General features: G+C 41.3%; 2 protein-coding genes across 2 annotated transcripts; both read left to right on the top strand.

Annotated features, from left to right (window-relative positions):
• Positions 1 to 4100: 4100 nt before the first annotated feature.
• On the top strand, positions 4101 to 6272 carry cldn15a (claudin 15a). Its single transcript, XM_041965362.1, has 5 exons — positions 4101 to 4317; positions 4637 to 4801; positions 5148 to 5229; positions 5333 to 5440; positions 6176 to 6272. The coding sequence occupies exons 1-5, from the start codon at positions 4101 to 4103 to the stop codon at positions 6270 to 6272; spliced, it is 669 nt and encodes a 222-aa protein (XP_041821296.1).
• A 1536-nt stretch (positions 6273 to 7808) lies between these two features.
• On the top strand, positions 7809 to 13471 carry dnajc3b (DnaJ (Hsp40) homolog, subfamily C, member 3b). Its single transcript, XM_041965183.1, has 12 exons — positions 7809 to 8287; positions 8945 to 9055; positions 9246 to 9370; positions 9498 to 9572; positions 9675 to 9818; positions 10078 to 10259; positions 10405 to 10524; positions 10902 to 11007; positions 11215 to 11335; positions 11614 to 11743; positions 11861 to 12009; positions 12770 to 13471. Exons 1-12 carry the CDS (start codon positions 8203 to 8205, stop codon positions 12910 to 12912), a joined length of 1491 nt encoding a protein of 496 aa, XP_041821117.1. The 5' UTR covers positions 7809 to 8202; the 3' UTR covers positions 12913 to 13471.
• The last annotated feature ends 673 nt before the right edge of the window (positions 13472 to 14144 follow it).

Genomic DNA, 14144 nt, shown 5'->3' with positions numbered 1-14144 from the left:
GTGGACACTGCGTAAGAGAGTACATTATGATCATTATCTAAGTGTTGGAGTCTTGAGCGCTAAGATCGGGCTGTACATGTTTGAACAAAAACGTGCCTGGCCTAGTTCACTCGCTTCAATCATCCTCACATCTTGACCCCCGGGGCGATTCAAGACTCTGTTTTACGACAGGAAGGCTTATGGACGCTATCAGCTGTGTGTGGTGTTATCAGCCTCGTGGGATGTTACTCATTAACCCACCTGACAGGACCGAAACTCACCACCCATCAGTGAAAACAATAGTCTTTGGTGTGAAAGAGGTGATTGAGTGGGTAAACGAAAAGAGAAAGCCAGATCATCAGTGTGGGTAGAAGTCCGCCCGAAAATCATCTAACCTCCAAGCAGAATAACTAACCGAAGCTTGTCTTCAGGTTCATCCCGTGCACAGAAAAACACAGTTTAATGTCAATGATTCATCAGAGCCGGTGTAATTCAGATCGGCTTCAGCGACTTTAAGTTATTAGGGCCAATGTTCATTGAGTATCCACTGGTTTAAAGACACTGCTGAGAGATATTAATGCGTAATCAATGTGGAGAAAGGGAATACGTCTGGGAACACGGTGTATTGGTTAAGTCACACCCTGTAAATGTCGTCACACTGTAATTTGAAGTTACTGTATAATCCAGCAGAACAGCAGTTTATTGTCTGTCACTTTTTATTACTGCAGACATAGAGACAGACTATAAAATTTGTTTTTTTGTCACAATGTTCATTGCAGTTATTGTGAAATATTTCTTCCTGGCTTTGATGATTTCCTTCTATATTTTTATTGCACTGATCAGAGTCTTAGATTTTATTTACAGAGCTTCTAGGCCTGAAAAGATAGACAGCAAAAACCATCACAGATCTTATTTCTGGATCAAATAATACTCATTCTTTTGTTAGTCTTCTGCATTTTTCACCAGCTTCAGGCTTCAACAATCACCGACTGTGAGAAAGTAACATTTTTTTTACCTTAGGACCACAAAAAGGACGTTATGAAGGGTTAATCTTTTATTTATGGCCACAGCTCTATTGCTGGCAATGCTGGTCGATCGGTCTGCTGGGAGATTGGTCAGTTTTGTACAGGTGTTCATGGTTCCTGGAGGATGAATCCTAATGACTTTGCAAACCCCCAGACTTCCCCTCTAGCGCCACCACAACATTGTCTTTTGTGGTGTTGACACATTCACACACCCCCCAGGAGGAACTGTTATAATTGGTGATCTCTTGAGTTTTCATCCAACACCATCATCAATATATTTTTTATGACCTTTTTAATACCTGAAAAACTATTGACGTTCCCATCAGCCTCAGCTGCTCTTGTTCATCAGCAAATATTAAAATGCTAAAACACTAAACCAACATGGTGAATGTGCTAAATGTATGGCGCTGCCATGCTAGTGTTTGGCACAGCTGTGCCTTGTGCTAAATGCTAACACCATTAAGAAGCCTCATGTAGCCGCTTGCATGGCTGGAGACTCTTTTTGTGAACATTTGAACACGCTGTTGTAACAAGAGAATTTCCTCAGCATGGGATCATTGGGAATTAAGACAATTAAGCTGAAAGTTTCTATTGACAACATAAAACTGATTAGTGTCTCACAACAAACTACAAGTAATTGCAGGAAGTTTCCATCAAGGTTTATGTGAAAATTTTAAAAAATGCTTGATAGAAGTTCCCCTTCATTTTTCTTAAAAAATGCCAAAGCCCCTGAAAACTTGATTTCACATCTTGGCTCTTTCTCCAACATTAGATATTTATGGGTAAACAATGTTATTATTTAACAATAAATGTTGATCACAGCACTCATAAACCCAGCTAATCTACAGTTGCCTAGCGACATTAGCAATAACCCACCACGGGCGTCATGTTTTGTTTGTTTGTTTTTGTACAACAAACTCGAGAATGCACACTTACCTCTTTAAACACCAACTTCAGTTTAAATTTTTTACAGTAGTTGTTTATACACGTTTTTTTTTTTTCAATAAACCAGCATACACAGTCATCTTTTCTATTTATTTATTCTGTGCAGTCTTCAGTGTCGTCTGTCCTGATCACATGCTCATCCCACCTCCCTTTAATGAGTTATTCCTAGACAGCACATGGAAAAATTATGGGCTTCTTTTCAGGCGTCACTTTAAAAACATCACATAAACTTTGCTTTCACAGCCAAAGCCACCGTGACACTGGCATCTAGCAACGCAAACTCATCAGCCACCAATGCTGCGGCCAGGTGAGCTGTAAAAACGGCCTTTGCGAACAGCTCGGCCATAAAAGGAGACATTTATTGGCTGGGCGGGATGCGGTTTTCAGAGGAGCTCAGGTGAACGTGAAGGAGATGAGGCAGGCCATCGAGGTCAGATCAACCTGTGGTTTGAATTTCCGCCTTCATATCAGTGTTGTGTTCACATAGCTTCTTTTTGTTGTTAAAGGAAAACTCTTGGCATCATCGTCTGGGGAATACAAATGTTGATATAAAGTTTCACTCCAGTTAATTCAAGAGCTGTTGAAACAATAACTGGTCGACTGGGTAAAAAAAATATTATCCATGGAGCCACTTCCCATGCATGATTAATATCAGGAAACTCAACAAATAGTTCAAAATTAGAGACAAAGAAATCAGAACTTGTTAAAACACCTCCGCTGTCAGCGAAGAACTTGTGAAACATCTAATTTGTTAAATCACAAATGAAGATATTCTCGTAAATAACACTTTATGTATACTCTGATGTACCATCGAGATAACTGCTCTGTGACTGAGCTCTTTCATAACGCTACATGTGCTAGTTTTTATTGTTATCATGGACAAAAGAGGTCATCTGTGATTGTAAATGTTTCTCCAGAAAACAATTTCTCCGTTCGACTTTCTGTTTAACAGACGTTAACAGACCAGTTCTGCAGTTTGGAGACGGTAAACATACGAAAATTCTATTGTATTTGAGTTACACTGTTGTCTTGAGTAATTGCTTTCACTGCCTTCAAACAGATTTTGATTACATTTTACAGCCATCACTGTGTTGCTGCAGTTGTTTTACAGATAACAAATTGTCCATTGCAAACACGTCGCCTCTTACTTCCTTCTAGAAAACTGATGAGCAGCTCGGGTCGGGTTTATTGTCTGCGAGCTCTTATAGAAACGGGTTTACATGTGGCCTAAAATTCGGCTCGCTTGTGTAGACGTGAGGGCTTTGTCTGAAATGCAGGTTAATATTATCGCCTTGTGAACTGTGTGCCCCGGATTTGGCAACGCTGACCCTGCAGCTATCAGGAGGATTATTAATGAAGACACACAAACACAGAAACTTAAGGATGAACTGGATCACTTTAGACCTTTGTCGTTTGCTCTTAGCTCTGACTTTAAGCCCATATTAGACCAGTTAAATCTTTCCAATATGTTGTAAAATGCTGGGTGTGCCTCTTAGTGACTCTGACCTTGTGTCTTATGGCCTTGAGATTTTCAAACCCAAATAATAAAACTAACAAGGGCCAATTGGATTCATCCAAAACGTGCTGTGTGCTGTATAATGCCACTTCAGTATAAAAACATTTTCCCAAAACAGTGACAAACCTTTCATAAATTGCACATAATGTTTAATTTTCCATCAAATTGTAGAATCTTTTAATACCTGCTCATAAATCCAATCAGTGTTTTGCAATCTGATGCATTTTGAAGGGAGAAAAGTGGCTGAATATGTCTAACAAACACACACGGTGCTGCGTCATTAAGAGAGACAGATGACCATTGGACCCTGAGAGTGAGCCGATAAACACCTGTTCAGTTTCAGGGGTGTAAAATGCAAAAAAAAAAAAAAAAAAGAAGAAGAAGGAGAAGGAGATAGAGTATGTGTGTGAATGGAGGGGGGAGGAGAGAAAGGGAGTCATATAAATCATTATACATATCTGTTGAGCTGGACAACATCTCACAGTAGCAGAGCAGACACAGCACACTCTCAGATACTCTGTGACTTTCACACCATACGAATCAGATGTTCTGATTTTCATAAGCTTTCTTGATTAAAGAAAAACAAACTGAGATCTGGATATACTTTTAGTTGACTGCTGGGCCGAGGAGGGGTCATGGATCCAATTGTGGAAGTAGTGGCTCTGGTGCTGGGGTTCATTGGTTGGGTGATGGTGGGGGTCGCCCTGCCGAACCGTTACTGGAGGTCGTCCACCGTTGACGGGAACGTCATCACCACCTCCACCATCTACGAAAACTTGTGGATGTCATGTGCGACGGACTCAACCGGGGTGCACAACTGCAGGGAGTTCCCGTCGCTGCTCGCTTTGAGCGGTATGTTGACAGAAAATCTCTCATTTCGCTGTGACGAATAATTTTAAGTACACACTTAACTTTAAATAAAGTAGTTGTAGTACATGAAACACTGTTGCTTTATTGAGAAAAACATTTACCATTAAAAAAAATGGCTGATAAAGGACAATTTCAACATTTTATGAGCTTTTGGACACCCAGAACTTTTGCTCCGCTGAACCCAGACCTGTTCTCAGGTCAACATCTAATCATGCAAACCTGGACGAAATCTCAAGACAGGTCACAAGTAAAAGGCGGTGAATTTATGGGCTGTTTTTGTTTATTTCGATACTGTGTCCAGGTTACATCCAAGCGTCTCGCGCCTTGATGATCACCTCGATAGTGTTGGGCACCTTTGGACTGATTGCGGCCCTGATAGGAATACAGTGCTCAAAGGCTGGAGGGGAGAACTACGTCCTTAAAGGGAGGATTGCCGGCACCGCTGGGGTCTTTTTCATTCTTCAAGGTAAGAAAGATGTGAAAACTGCATTGAAAAAGCCAGAGAGGTGTATTTTAGGAGAGCAACTCCAAAGTCCAAAGTGAAGAAAGAAAGAAAGAAAGTTATTTTTGACCAGTTGGAACATTAATGACCTCTTAATATACTACCCAATGAAAAGCTGAAGGAACTTCAGCCCACATTATGGCTAATAAATATGTCTAATACTTGATAACTGTTGAATTGCATATTTAAATCAATCATCCCTAAATTTCCTGCTGGTTCCCTGTTAGACTTTGAACCTCTGTCTTGGCAGCTCCCCCGCTGCTTTCTCAGTAATTAAAGAATATTTGATTTCTTCTTTTTCCATCAACAGGTGTGTGCACAATGATCGCAGTGTCCTGGTACGCCTTCAACATCACTCAGGAATTCTTTGACCCTTTCTATCCCGGGATAAGGTAAGATAGTGGTGGTTGGGGGGCTTGTCGGGGAGGTGGAGAGGGATGCTAAAAATGGCCCGACATGAGCGTCGGCTGACTGAAACTCTGCTGTGTGTCGCAGGTATGAAATAGGAGAGGGGCTTTACATCGGCTGGTGCTCCGCTGTGCTCGCCATGGCCGGAGGAGTCTGTCTCACCTGCTCCTGCAAACTGGGCACACAGGAAAAGTAGTGAGTTTGATCTGTTTGATGGGCATTCATTTATTGATGGATTTACTGTAATCGCTTGCATGTTACATTTACTGCATTGCTTTACAAACGTCCACATTGCTCTCTAGTTTTTCCATTGACTTGATGTAAAAATGTCAAGGTCACTATTAAATGTCAGGTAGTGAAATGGAAAAAAGATGTCTTATCTGAGGTTAAAGAGGTGAATTAATGAAATAACTAACATACCTATTAATATATCACTAAATTGATCAAACAAAATAATAAATAGATAGTTTCAGGCCAAAATAATTAATATCTAGATAGATTTAAAAATAAGAAAGAAATAAGCAACATGTATAAATAAATATACCAACACAATTTAGACATGGGAAATTAAATTGATTATTTTAATTTATTTGTATTTTGGCTCACCACCTATTTTGACATTTGCTAAATCTTTTATCATTTACATGCACACACTGAGCACAAGGTGCATGTTTTGCTGCGGGGAAACTCGGGAATCTTGAAAATATCTGGCGCCGTCTTGTGGCAGACCTTTATTAATTCACCTGTGCGTTGTCATAGTTGTCACTGTAATGATTTACTGGGATGTTTGAATTGAGCAGGGCCATCGTTAATGTTATACCTGTGCTTTTCTGTTCTGGCAAGTCAACCTTATGTGAGTTCAAGACATAAAGTGATTCAGGCATTCAACCGCAGTGACTGATGTTTTTGTTCTACTGTCTTGTCTTGCAGCCCGATGCCTTACCAAACCAGGGGAACTGTATATTCTGGAGCTGCACCATCCAGAAGCATGGCTGCTAGTACTTATGGACGAAACGCATATGTTTGAGCAGGGTATGACAATGGGAAAAGAAATCAAATCTCTTACAAATGCCTGCGGTAAACGTTTTCATCATCTCAGTTTATGTTGATGCATCTAACATGTCCGAGTCTTCAGTTTTTACACTGCAGTTGGAGCTTTCTGTCCGATTCTGGGGTAGAGCTAAGGGCCCATCAGATGTTCACTGATGGAAGTACTGTACATAAAATCACAATATCAAGTGTGAATTCTGTAAAAATGAAAGCATTGAAATGATAGCATTGTGGCTGTAAAAAGCTAGGCTACTTAGCACATCACCACGCAAAAGCATACTGTATGATTGCAATGATTCTATTTATGTTCGCCTGATGATGTTAGCACAAATACATTTTCATACAGTCACTTTTTCCCCCAAAAAAATCAATCCAGTTTGATGATCTGCATGCACACGTCTAGACATTTGTAAGAAGGTCAACACTGTGATGATCCAGCTATTTGTGTGTGTTGTTTTGTACAGTTTTATAGATAGTACATGAAAAAGAGGTTGGAGGACAGGTTATCTTCATTTTGATGGTTTTATTGTTTGTTTGTTTTTTACAATTGCACACAATAAAATGTGTTATGTTAAACATTTCAGTTTGATTGTGAATTTATATAGTCAAAAAAGTTATAATTGTACTTAATGCTTATGGATTATGTAGGATCCAGCGTATTAGACTATTCAGAGCTCAATTTATGTGTCTCAAATGTTATATTTTCATTTACTCATTTACTCATTCTTACAATGTAAACAACAAAAGTATTTTTTTCTGTATGTATGAAATATAAATTACATTGTTCTACTTTATAATGAAGACGCTGTGCATCTGCGTAAGAAAATTGCACCTAATTTTAAGATGGTAAATTCAGCGTAGCTCTCATTGCGGGCACTGAGGTTTCACAACTAAATAGTAATTTATTTTAAAACACACTCACTACTGAAAAAACCTTAGGTGTTACATTGAGTTGTTTTCATGCAAATATTTGTTTCATCGAAAGAAGACACAAACATGTCCAGTCGTGCATGACAAAATGAATTCAACATGAATTTAAAAGACAGGAAAAGAAAAATCGCAAATATGTGTACAGACATGTATATACTGATCCAACAAGAACAATAATAAGGATACTAGAAAATATTAAATGCATTAAAAAATGAAATAAAATAATACATATGCATCCATATTTATATAAGATATGAAGAAGACGAAAAAGAATAAGAACAAGAATTTCACTAATTCAACACGCATCCGATTCTATTACGCAGAAATACGCCTCCATATTGGAGACACACTGTTAAAGTAAACTTCCGGTTTGGCTTCAGTAAAGGGAAACCGGCTTGTTCTGCTTGATCCACAGTTATTTAAACAACGCTGTAATTAGTTACCAGTATTTACATGTACTGTGTGGACCCTTGCTATGGGCCGTGGGATCAGTGCTAAAATAGTCCATCCAATGAGAGCAGCACACGTTTTTAGACGAACGCGGAAGTGGGGCATGTGGACCAACCACAGAAATGTAGGGCAGAAAGGGTGGAGATACGATACCGGAGACAGAAAGGCTTCGTGTACAAAGTGTCCGGGCCATCAGCTGTTCAGCTGCTCCATCATTATGTTATCTGAAGGTATTTTAAGTTCAAGTGGGGTCCACTGAGTCGCCGTCAAGGTGACAAACTGCCGTTAAATCGTCACCAATTCTGACGGAACCCTTCAGCTGCGTGCCTCATTTCTACACGGAATACTGTCAGGTCGGGACCGTAAATACACCGTCGTATCTGTTTCTGCAGTCCGGCAGAGGGAAACGATGGAGATTTATTAAAAATATCACCATTTCAATGAAAAAAATCGGCATTTTCACTGGACGTGAAAGCAGCGGCGTTAAGTTTGGTGGTTCAGGTGTCAAAGTGTGAATAACTTCAGTGATGGAGTCGTGTCGGCAGGCAGGACTCAGCGGGGTCCTATGCTCCCTGTCGCTGCTGTGTGTCATTCTGGATATCCAGCTGGACGGTAAGGCAGGTTTTACATTCCAAAACAACTTTTGAAAGCCTTCTCAAACGCGTGCACAGACCTTTCTAGAAGCTAAAAGTTTCCCAAACTGCCATAGAATGTTATCTTACCGCTGTTAGGTTACTTGACGTCCCTCCCCTCCAGGACTGGCTCAAAAATGAAAGTCAGCGCTAAATTGTTGTTCCAACAAGGAAATTATTTAGGCCGTAAAAGCTAACATGTGTACAAGGAGTTTAAAGGTAAGTAATAGCAATGAACAGTTAGTGAGATTACAGGCTCTGCTGGAGACCTTCCTGTCAACAGAGCTCCACACCTCCATTATTAACTCTTTAAAGAACAACATTATTGTCTACCTGGTTACACACTGCACACACATCTAAAATATTAAAATATTATGGCTATTTTTTATGTGGATTGATCATTTAGTCTAAAACATAAAACCGAAAATAAAGAAAATATTTTTCTGAAGTCCAAGATGACATCTATAAATTACTTAATTTTGTCCAACCAACCAAAACCCAGATATAATAAAAGGACAATATTATAATTTTTTGGCATTTTTCTTGTTTCAAGACTTTATCTATTAATCAGTTTAGTTGCCCTCTCTTTGTCAGTCACATGTTCCCAGCGAGGCTCAAGCCCAGTTTTATGTTACAGGGGTCTTGGGGGCAACTCATGTCGAGATCGAGCACCACTTGGAGATGGGCCGCAAACTTTTGGCTGCTGGTCAGCTGGCTGAAGCCTTGTCCCACTACCACTCTGCTGTGGGTAAGGTTACACACAGACATGCAGACACACAAGCAGACACACATTTATGCTGTCACCACTGGCTGACATTTTCAGTCTCCACTAATGCCTGTCCTCTTTCGTACTTACACTGAAGCACACTTACCTACTTCCCCACCAAATCATGCCTTTAAGTACAGACCAGAAAATTGGTGTTTTTGACATTTTACAGAGGGAGACTCTAAGAATTACCTGACCTACTACAAGCGAGCTGCGGTGTTCCTGGCTATGGGAAAATCCAAATCCGCCCTGCCGGACCTGACCAGAGCCATTCAGCTCAAGCCTGACTTCCTGGCTGTAAGCTCACCTTGTAGTCTTAAGAAAATAGATTCCTTATTTTGTATCCATCCTCATCATGTTTCTCTCTGTGTCTTGGTCTCCTCTCTTCTTTTCTTCCCGTCTCTCTACGCTCCTGCGCTTTCAGGCAAGGTTGCAGAGGGGCAACATCCTGTTAAAGCAGGGCAACACACAGGAGGCCAGGGAGGACTTTGAAGCAGTGGTAAGTTTAAGCCCTAAATCACTACATTTGTCCTTTTGGGGTTTTGCTTGATACAACCAGAATAATGCATGCAGTTAAAAGAGGAATCTGTCTGTTTTTTAGCTGCAGCGCTCCCCAGACCACGAAGAAGCTCAGGACCAGCTGATGAGAGCAAATGAGCTAGAGGTGCTGCAGGAGGAGGCCCATGCTGCGTACCACCAAGGGGACTACAGCGCTACCATCTCTGTGCTAGAGAGAGTCATTGAGGTGTGTGTCAGCTCTGGGGTAGAGTAGCGTGTCGTTTGGCAGCTGAGATTGGCGTCTAAATGGTTTCCTTGCATTTTGTCTGTTGTTACTGTATGCTCCCAGATGTGTGGTTGGATTATTTACCATTATATGTCAAATATTTGTCAAAAATATGTCAAAAAGAGGCTTTTTAATGAACATTTCATTTTAAGGAGGAGCATTATTATCTCACACTTTTAAGCTGAGTCAGTTTGCACTTGTCTGTTCACTCTGTCTTCAGATCTCTCCCTGGGACCCTGAGTCACGGGAGCTTCGTGCAGAATGTTACATCCGAATGGGGGATCCACAGAAAGCCATCCAGGACCTGACCCCGACCACGAGGCTACGAAACGACAACCGTGCGGCCTTCCTGAAGCTCAGCATGCTGCACTATGGCCTCGGAGAACACCACGAGTCACTCAAGTGAGCTTTGTTTCTATAAACAAACTGCGTCGATTCAGCGGGCAGAGCCATGCAAATGACGCTGATTCTCATCTTAAGGGCGTCTGTTTCACCTTGTTGTTTTGGTGGAGTCGAAATGTGCTTCTCTCTTCTTCTCTCTGCGCAGTCACATCAGAGAGTGTCTGAAGCTGGACCAGGATGACAAAGAGTGTTTCAGCCACTACAAGCAGGTGAAAAAGCTCAGCAAGCAGCTGGACTCAGCAGAAGAGCTAATTCACATGGAGAGGTCGGTGCTTCTGCAGGACTTTTCCCTTTCTGAATCATGATCAGCTTCGGACATCTAACATGCATTTACAAGATGTGCTTCTTTTTGAAACAGAAAAAGTTGGCCACTAGGAATTACTCATATAAAAGTTGACTAGATCCATGCGCAGCCTCAAAATGGAATTAGTTCTCGTGGTTTAATAAATCAAGGCGTATATTGTGCCTTAAAAACATGCTAAAATCTAATTCACAGCCTGCATGTTGCCTGTGATCCCTGTTCTATTAATATCTTGTTGACAGTGTTACAAAACAGAAGTATGAGGAAAAGGTATCTACCACATGCACCCTAACCAACCCAATTAATTACCCTCGCTGAATTTTCTCTTTACGTGCAATTAGGTATGAGGAAGCCATTGAAAAGTATGAATCAGTGATGAAGACAGAGCCGAATGTCCCGTACTACACCAACCTGGCCAAAGAGAGGATCTGCTTCTGCTTCGTCAAGGTGAGCCTGCGTCTGTCAATCATAAACTTCTTTCTTGGTGATACAGAAAATGTTATGTCAGGTTAGTTCAAGGTTTATTAGTCAATGTGAAATTCTATTTTTAAAGATAGTCTGAGGTCAGATTTTTGTTTTGAACATCCGCTGGCATAAATCCTGCCAATCCCAATACTCTGCCAACACAGTATCCCTCTGTCTTGCCAATTCTAGCTAAAGTTGGCTCATGAGGCGATAGACGTGTGTTCAGAGGCTCACCAGAGAGACCCCCGGAACGCCAACATCCTCCGAGACCGAGCGGAGGCTTACATCCTCAACCAGGACTACGAGAAAGGTAAGAGGACTCACCCGTCTATGCCTAAAAATGAAATAATTGTTCAAACTGTAAGCAGAATTTTAGAACTATACACACTTGCTTAAAGGAAGATCTTTAATAGAACATGACAAATGTCCAGTATGTAATCTGGGATTTTATTGCATTGTCAAAAGAAAATAAATCTGGACTGAAAAAATTGGTTGTTTTGGGGAAAAAGGAGCAGTATCGTCCAGATGCATTCAGAGCAAATGTGTCGTAGACAAACATTTATTTTGAAAATGTGTGTTTCCCTCCAGCCGTGGAGGATTACCAAGAGGCAAGAGAGTTTGACGACACCCACGATATCAGAGAAGGGCTGGAGCGAGCACAGAAACTCCTCAAAATCTCTCGTAAGAGGGACTATTACAAGATCCTCGGTGTCAGCAGGTAACCAGTCCGACCGGTGTTGTTCCAAACCCTGTTTACTTCCTCTAGAATGACAACAAACACTTACAGATCGAGCGGATCACGCCATCCAACTCTGCCCATCTTTGCCTTTCCCAGGAATGCAAATAAGCAGGAGATCATCAAGGCGTACAGGAAGCTGGCACAGCAGTGGCACCCTGACAACTTCCAGTCCGAGGCTGAGAAGAAAGAAGCCGAAAAGAAGTTTATCGACATTGCTTCGGCTAAAGAGGTCCTCACCGACCCAGGTCAGGAGATCATTATTACTCTGTGTTATTATTATTATTATTATATGTATTATTGCTTTGTGTTTTCGGAACACAGCAGACACTTATTGTGAGTGGCTCTCAACAAAATGCATGACATTGCTGATTTTAGCTCTGGCACTGTTTATGGCAGCCTGTAAAATAACTGTACTGTCACATGTTTGCACTGCTCACAGCATATTTAAAGGGCGAGTTACACATTTGTGGAAATTTGCTCATTCGCTTTCTGGGGAGAGTTAGATGAAAAGATTGATGCCACTCAGCTGGAGCTGCTTGTCTTTGGCGAGGTGCCTGATGTCAGATAGCAGTGATGATGATGATGATGATGATGATACTAGCAGCTGGTTTTCCAGATTTGGGTCAGTCAGTCAGTCTTAAGCAGAACTGAGTCTTTGCAAGATTGAGTTTTGGAAAGAGCTGCTCACAGTAGCAGGTTGTTGACTTGCAGCTCGGATGTCATTGCAGGTTTTTGTTCTTGCAGAGTAGGAACATGCTCAGTGTTTCCTCTTTCCAGTTGCACTTTAATTACACTTCAGGTGATTTCATATTTGAAAGCAGAGAGAGATGAGAAGCTGGCTGGAGCGTGAGGTTCATCTTGGAAAGTTCAACACTCCTCATGTTATTGGTCGTATTGGTACAAAGATCCATTTGCTTGACAAAATCAATTAAACAGCATGTTATGATATGACTTAGCTTCCATTGTCTTAAACTCGCCCCCCCACTCTTCCCATTGTCTTGCCAGAAATGAGGCAGAAGTTTGATGCAGGTGAGGACCCCCTGGACCCAGAAAACCAGCAAGGTGGAGGTGGAGGACAGGCCTGGCCTTTCCACTTCGACCCCTTTCAGTCCGGCGGCAGCTTCCACTTCAAGTTCCACCAAAACTAGAGAGGAGGACTCAACCAACTCAAGGGGCGGGGGTGGGGGACACCGGGGGGAAGATCATCGGCGGATTTACGGAGAAGTCTTCCTCAGAACTTGTGCTTCAGCTCGCACGATTTTGTCGGTTACTTGAAACTTTGATTTTTACTACAGTGAAAAATTACCACAAAAACGAAGAACCGAACGGTGGCAACGATTGTCGTCGTGGCTGGAGAAAATGAAGTCTTGCGTCAACACTTCAGATCCTTAGGAATGGAAAGGTGGTGGGACGTTGGGGGGGTGTCACAACCCTGATTCCAAAAAAGTTAGGACGCTGTGTAAAATGTTAATAAAAACAGAACGCAGTCATTTGTAAACCAGTGTTTACAATGGTTTTACAAAGTGCTCCTGAGCCCAGGTAGTAGCATCCTTTTACAACCATGTGCTCACTAAGTGATGGACCTCGCTCCATCCTCGCTTGTCACTGAGCCTTTCCAGGATGCCCCTTTAATACCCAGTCACGATACTATCACCTGTCACCAACTTATTTACCTGTGGAATGATCCAAACAAGTGCTTTTGGGGCGTTCCACAGCTTTCCCAGTCTTTTGTTGCTCCTGTGCCAACTTTTTTAAACACATTGCTGCATCAAATTAAACAAAATAACAAGTAAATCAAAGAAGCTGATGAGGCCAAACAAAAAAAAAAGTCTTTGTACTGTTTTCATTAGCAAATTCTCACATTCTGTTTTACACAGCATCCCAGCTTATTTGGAATCAGGGTTGTATTTCTCGTTTCTTTCTTTGTGCCATTCTTTGAGCCTTTTTATCGAGAGACTCTTATTTTTAATGCAGTAGCTCCTGGTTGGACATTACATAGGAGGACTTGTCAGTGTGTTGGTTTCTGATCGCAGTATTCTTTCAAAAGGAATTACACGTTTACTGAGCTCAGTCTATATTTTTGACCATGTCAAACCTTCTCTGCGCTAGAGAACCAAGATTTTTATACATGCTGACATCAGGAGGCGTTTTGTTGAGCTTCTACATTAATGGTAAGTAGTTGTGGGTGTTCAAAGTTTTGAAATCCTATGGATCTTAAATCAGTGCCGCTCTGTGATTGTGTTTGAGTTTGTTTTAAAGTCTTTTTGTTTGTTTGTTTTCTGCAGCTATCTAATTGGAATAATGTGTGAATTCTGTATTTGGGTGGAAATACTGTAACTTCGACAGGCTTTATATCCAGCTCAAACATTATGGATGTAAC

This window comes from Chelmon rostratus, chromosome 23 (genome assembly GCF_017976325.1).
Source record: "Chelmon rostratus isolate fCheRos1 chromosome 23, fCheRos1.pri, whole genome shotgun sequence".
NCBI classification, from domain to species: Eukaryota; Metazoa; Chordata; class Actinopteri; order Chaetodontiformes; family Chaetodontidae; genus Chelmon; species Chelmon rostratus.
This window is presented reverse-complemented; position numbering and strand designations above follow the sequence as displayed.

Coding starts and splice junctions, on each gene's coding strand:
- cldn15a (XM_041965362.1), top strand. CDS start 4,101: ATGGATCCAATTGTGGAAGTAGTGGCTCTGGTGCTGGGGTTCATTGGT. Junction 4,318..4,636: donor GTCGCTGCTCGCTTTGAGCG/GTATGTTGACAG, acceptor TACTGTGTCCAG/GTTACATCCAAGCGTCTCGC. Junction 4,802..5,147: donor GGTCTTTTTCATTCTTCAAG/GTAAGAAAGATG, acceptor TTCCATCAACAG/GTGTGTGCACAATGATCGCA.
- dnajc3b (XM_041965183.1), top strand. CDS start 8,203: ATGGAGTCGTGTCGGCAGGCAGGACTCAGCGGGGTCCTATGCTCCCTG. Junction 9,371..9,497: donor TCAAGCCTGACTTCCTGGCT/GTAAGCTCACCT, acceptor CTGCGCTTTCAG/GCAAGGTTGCAGAGGGGCAA. Junction 11,336..11,613: donor CAACCAGGACTACGAGAAAG/GTAAGAGGACTC, acceptor GTTTCCCTCCAG/CCGTGGAGGATTACCAAGAG.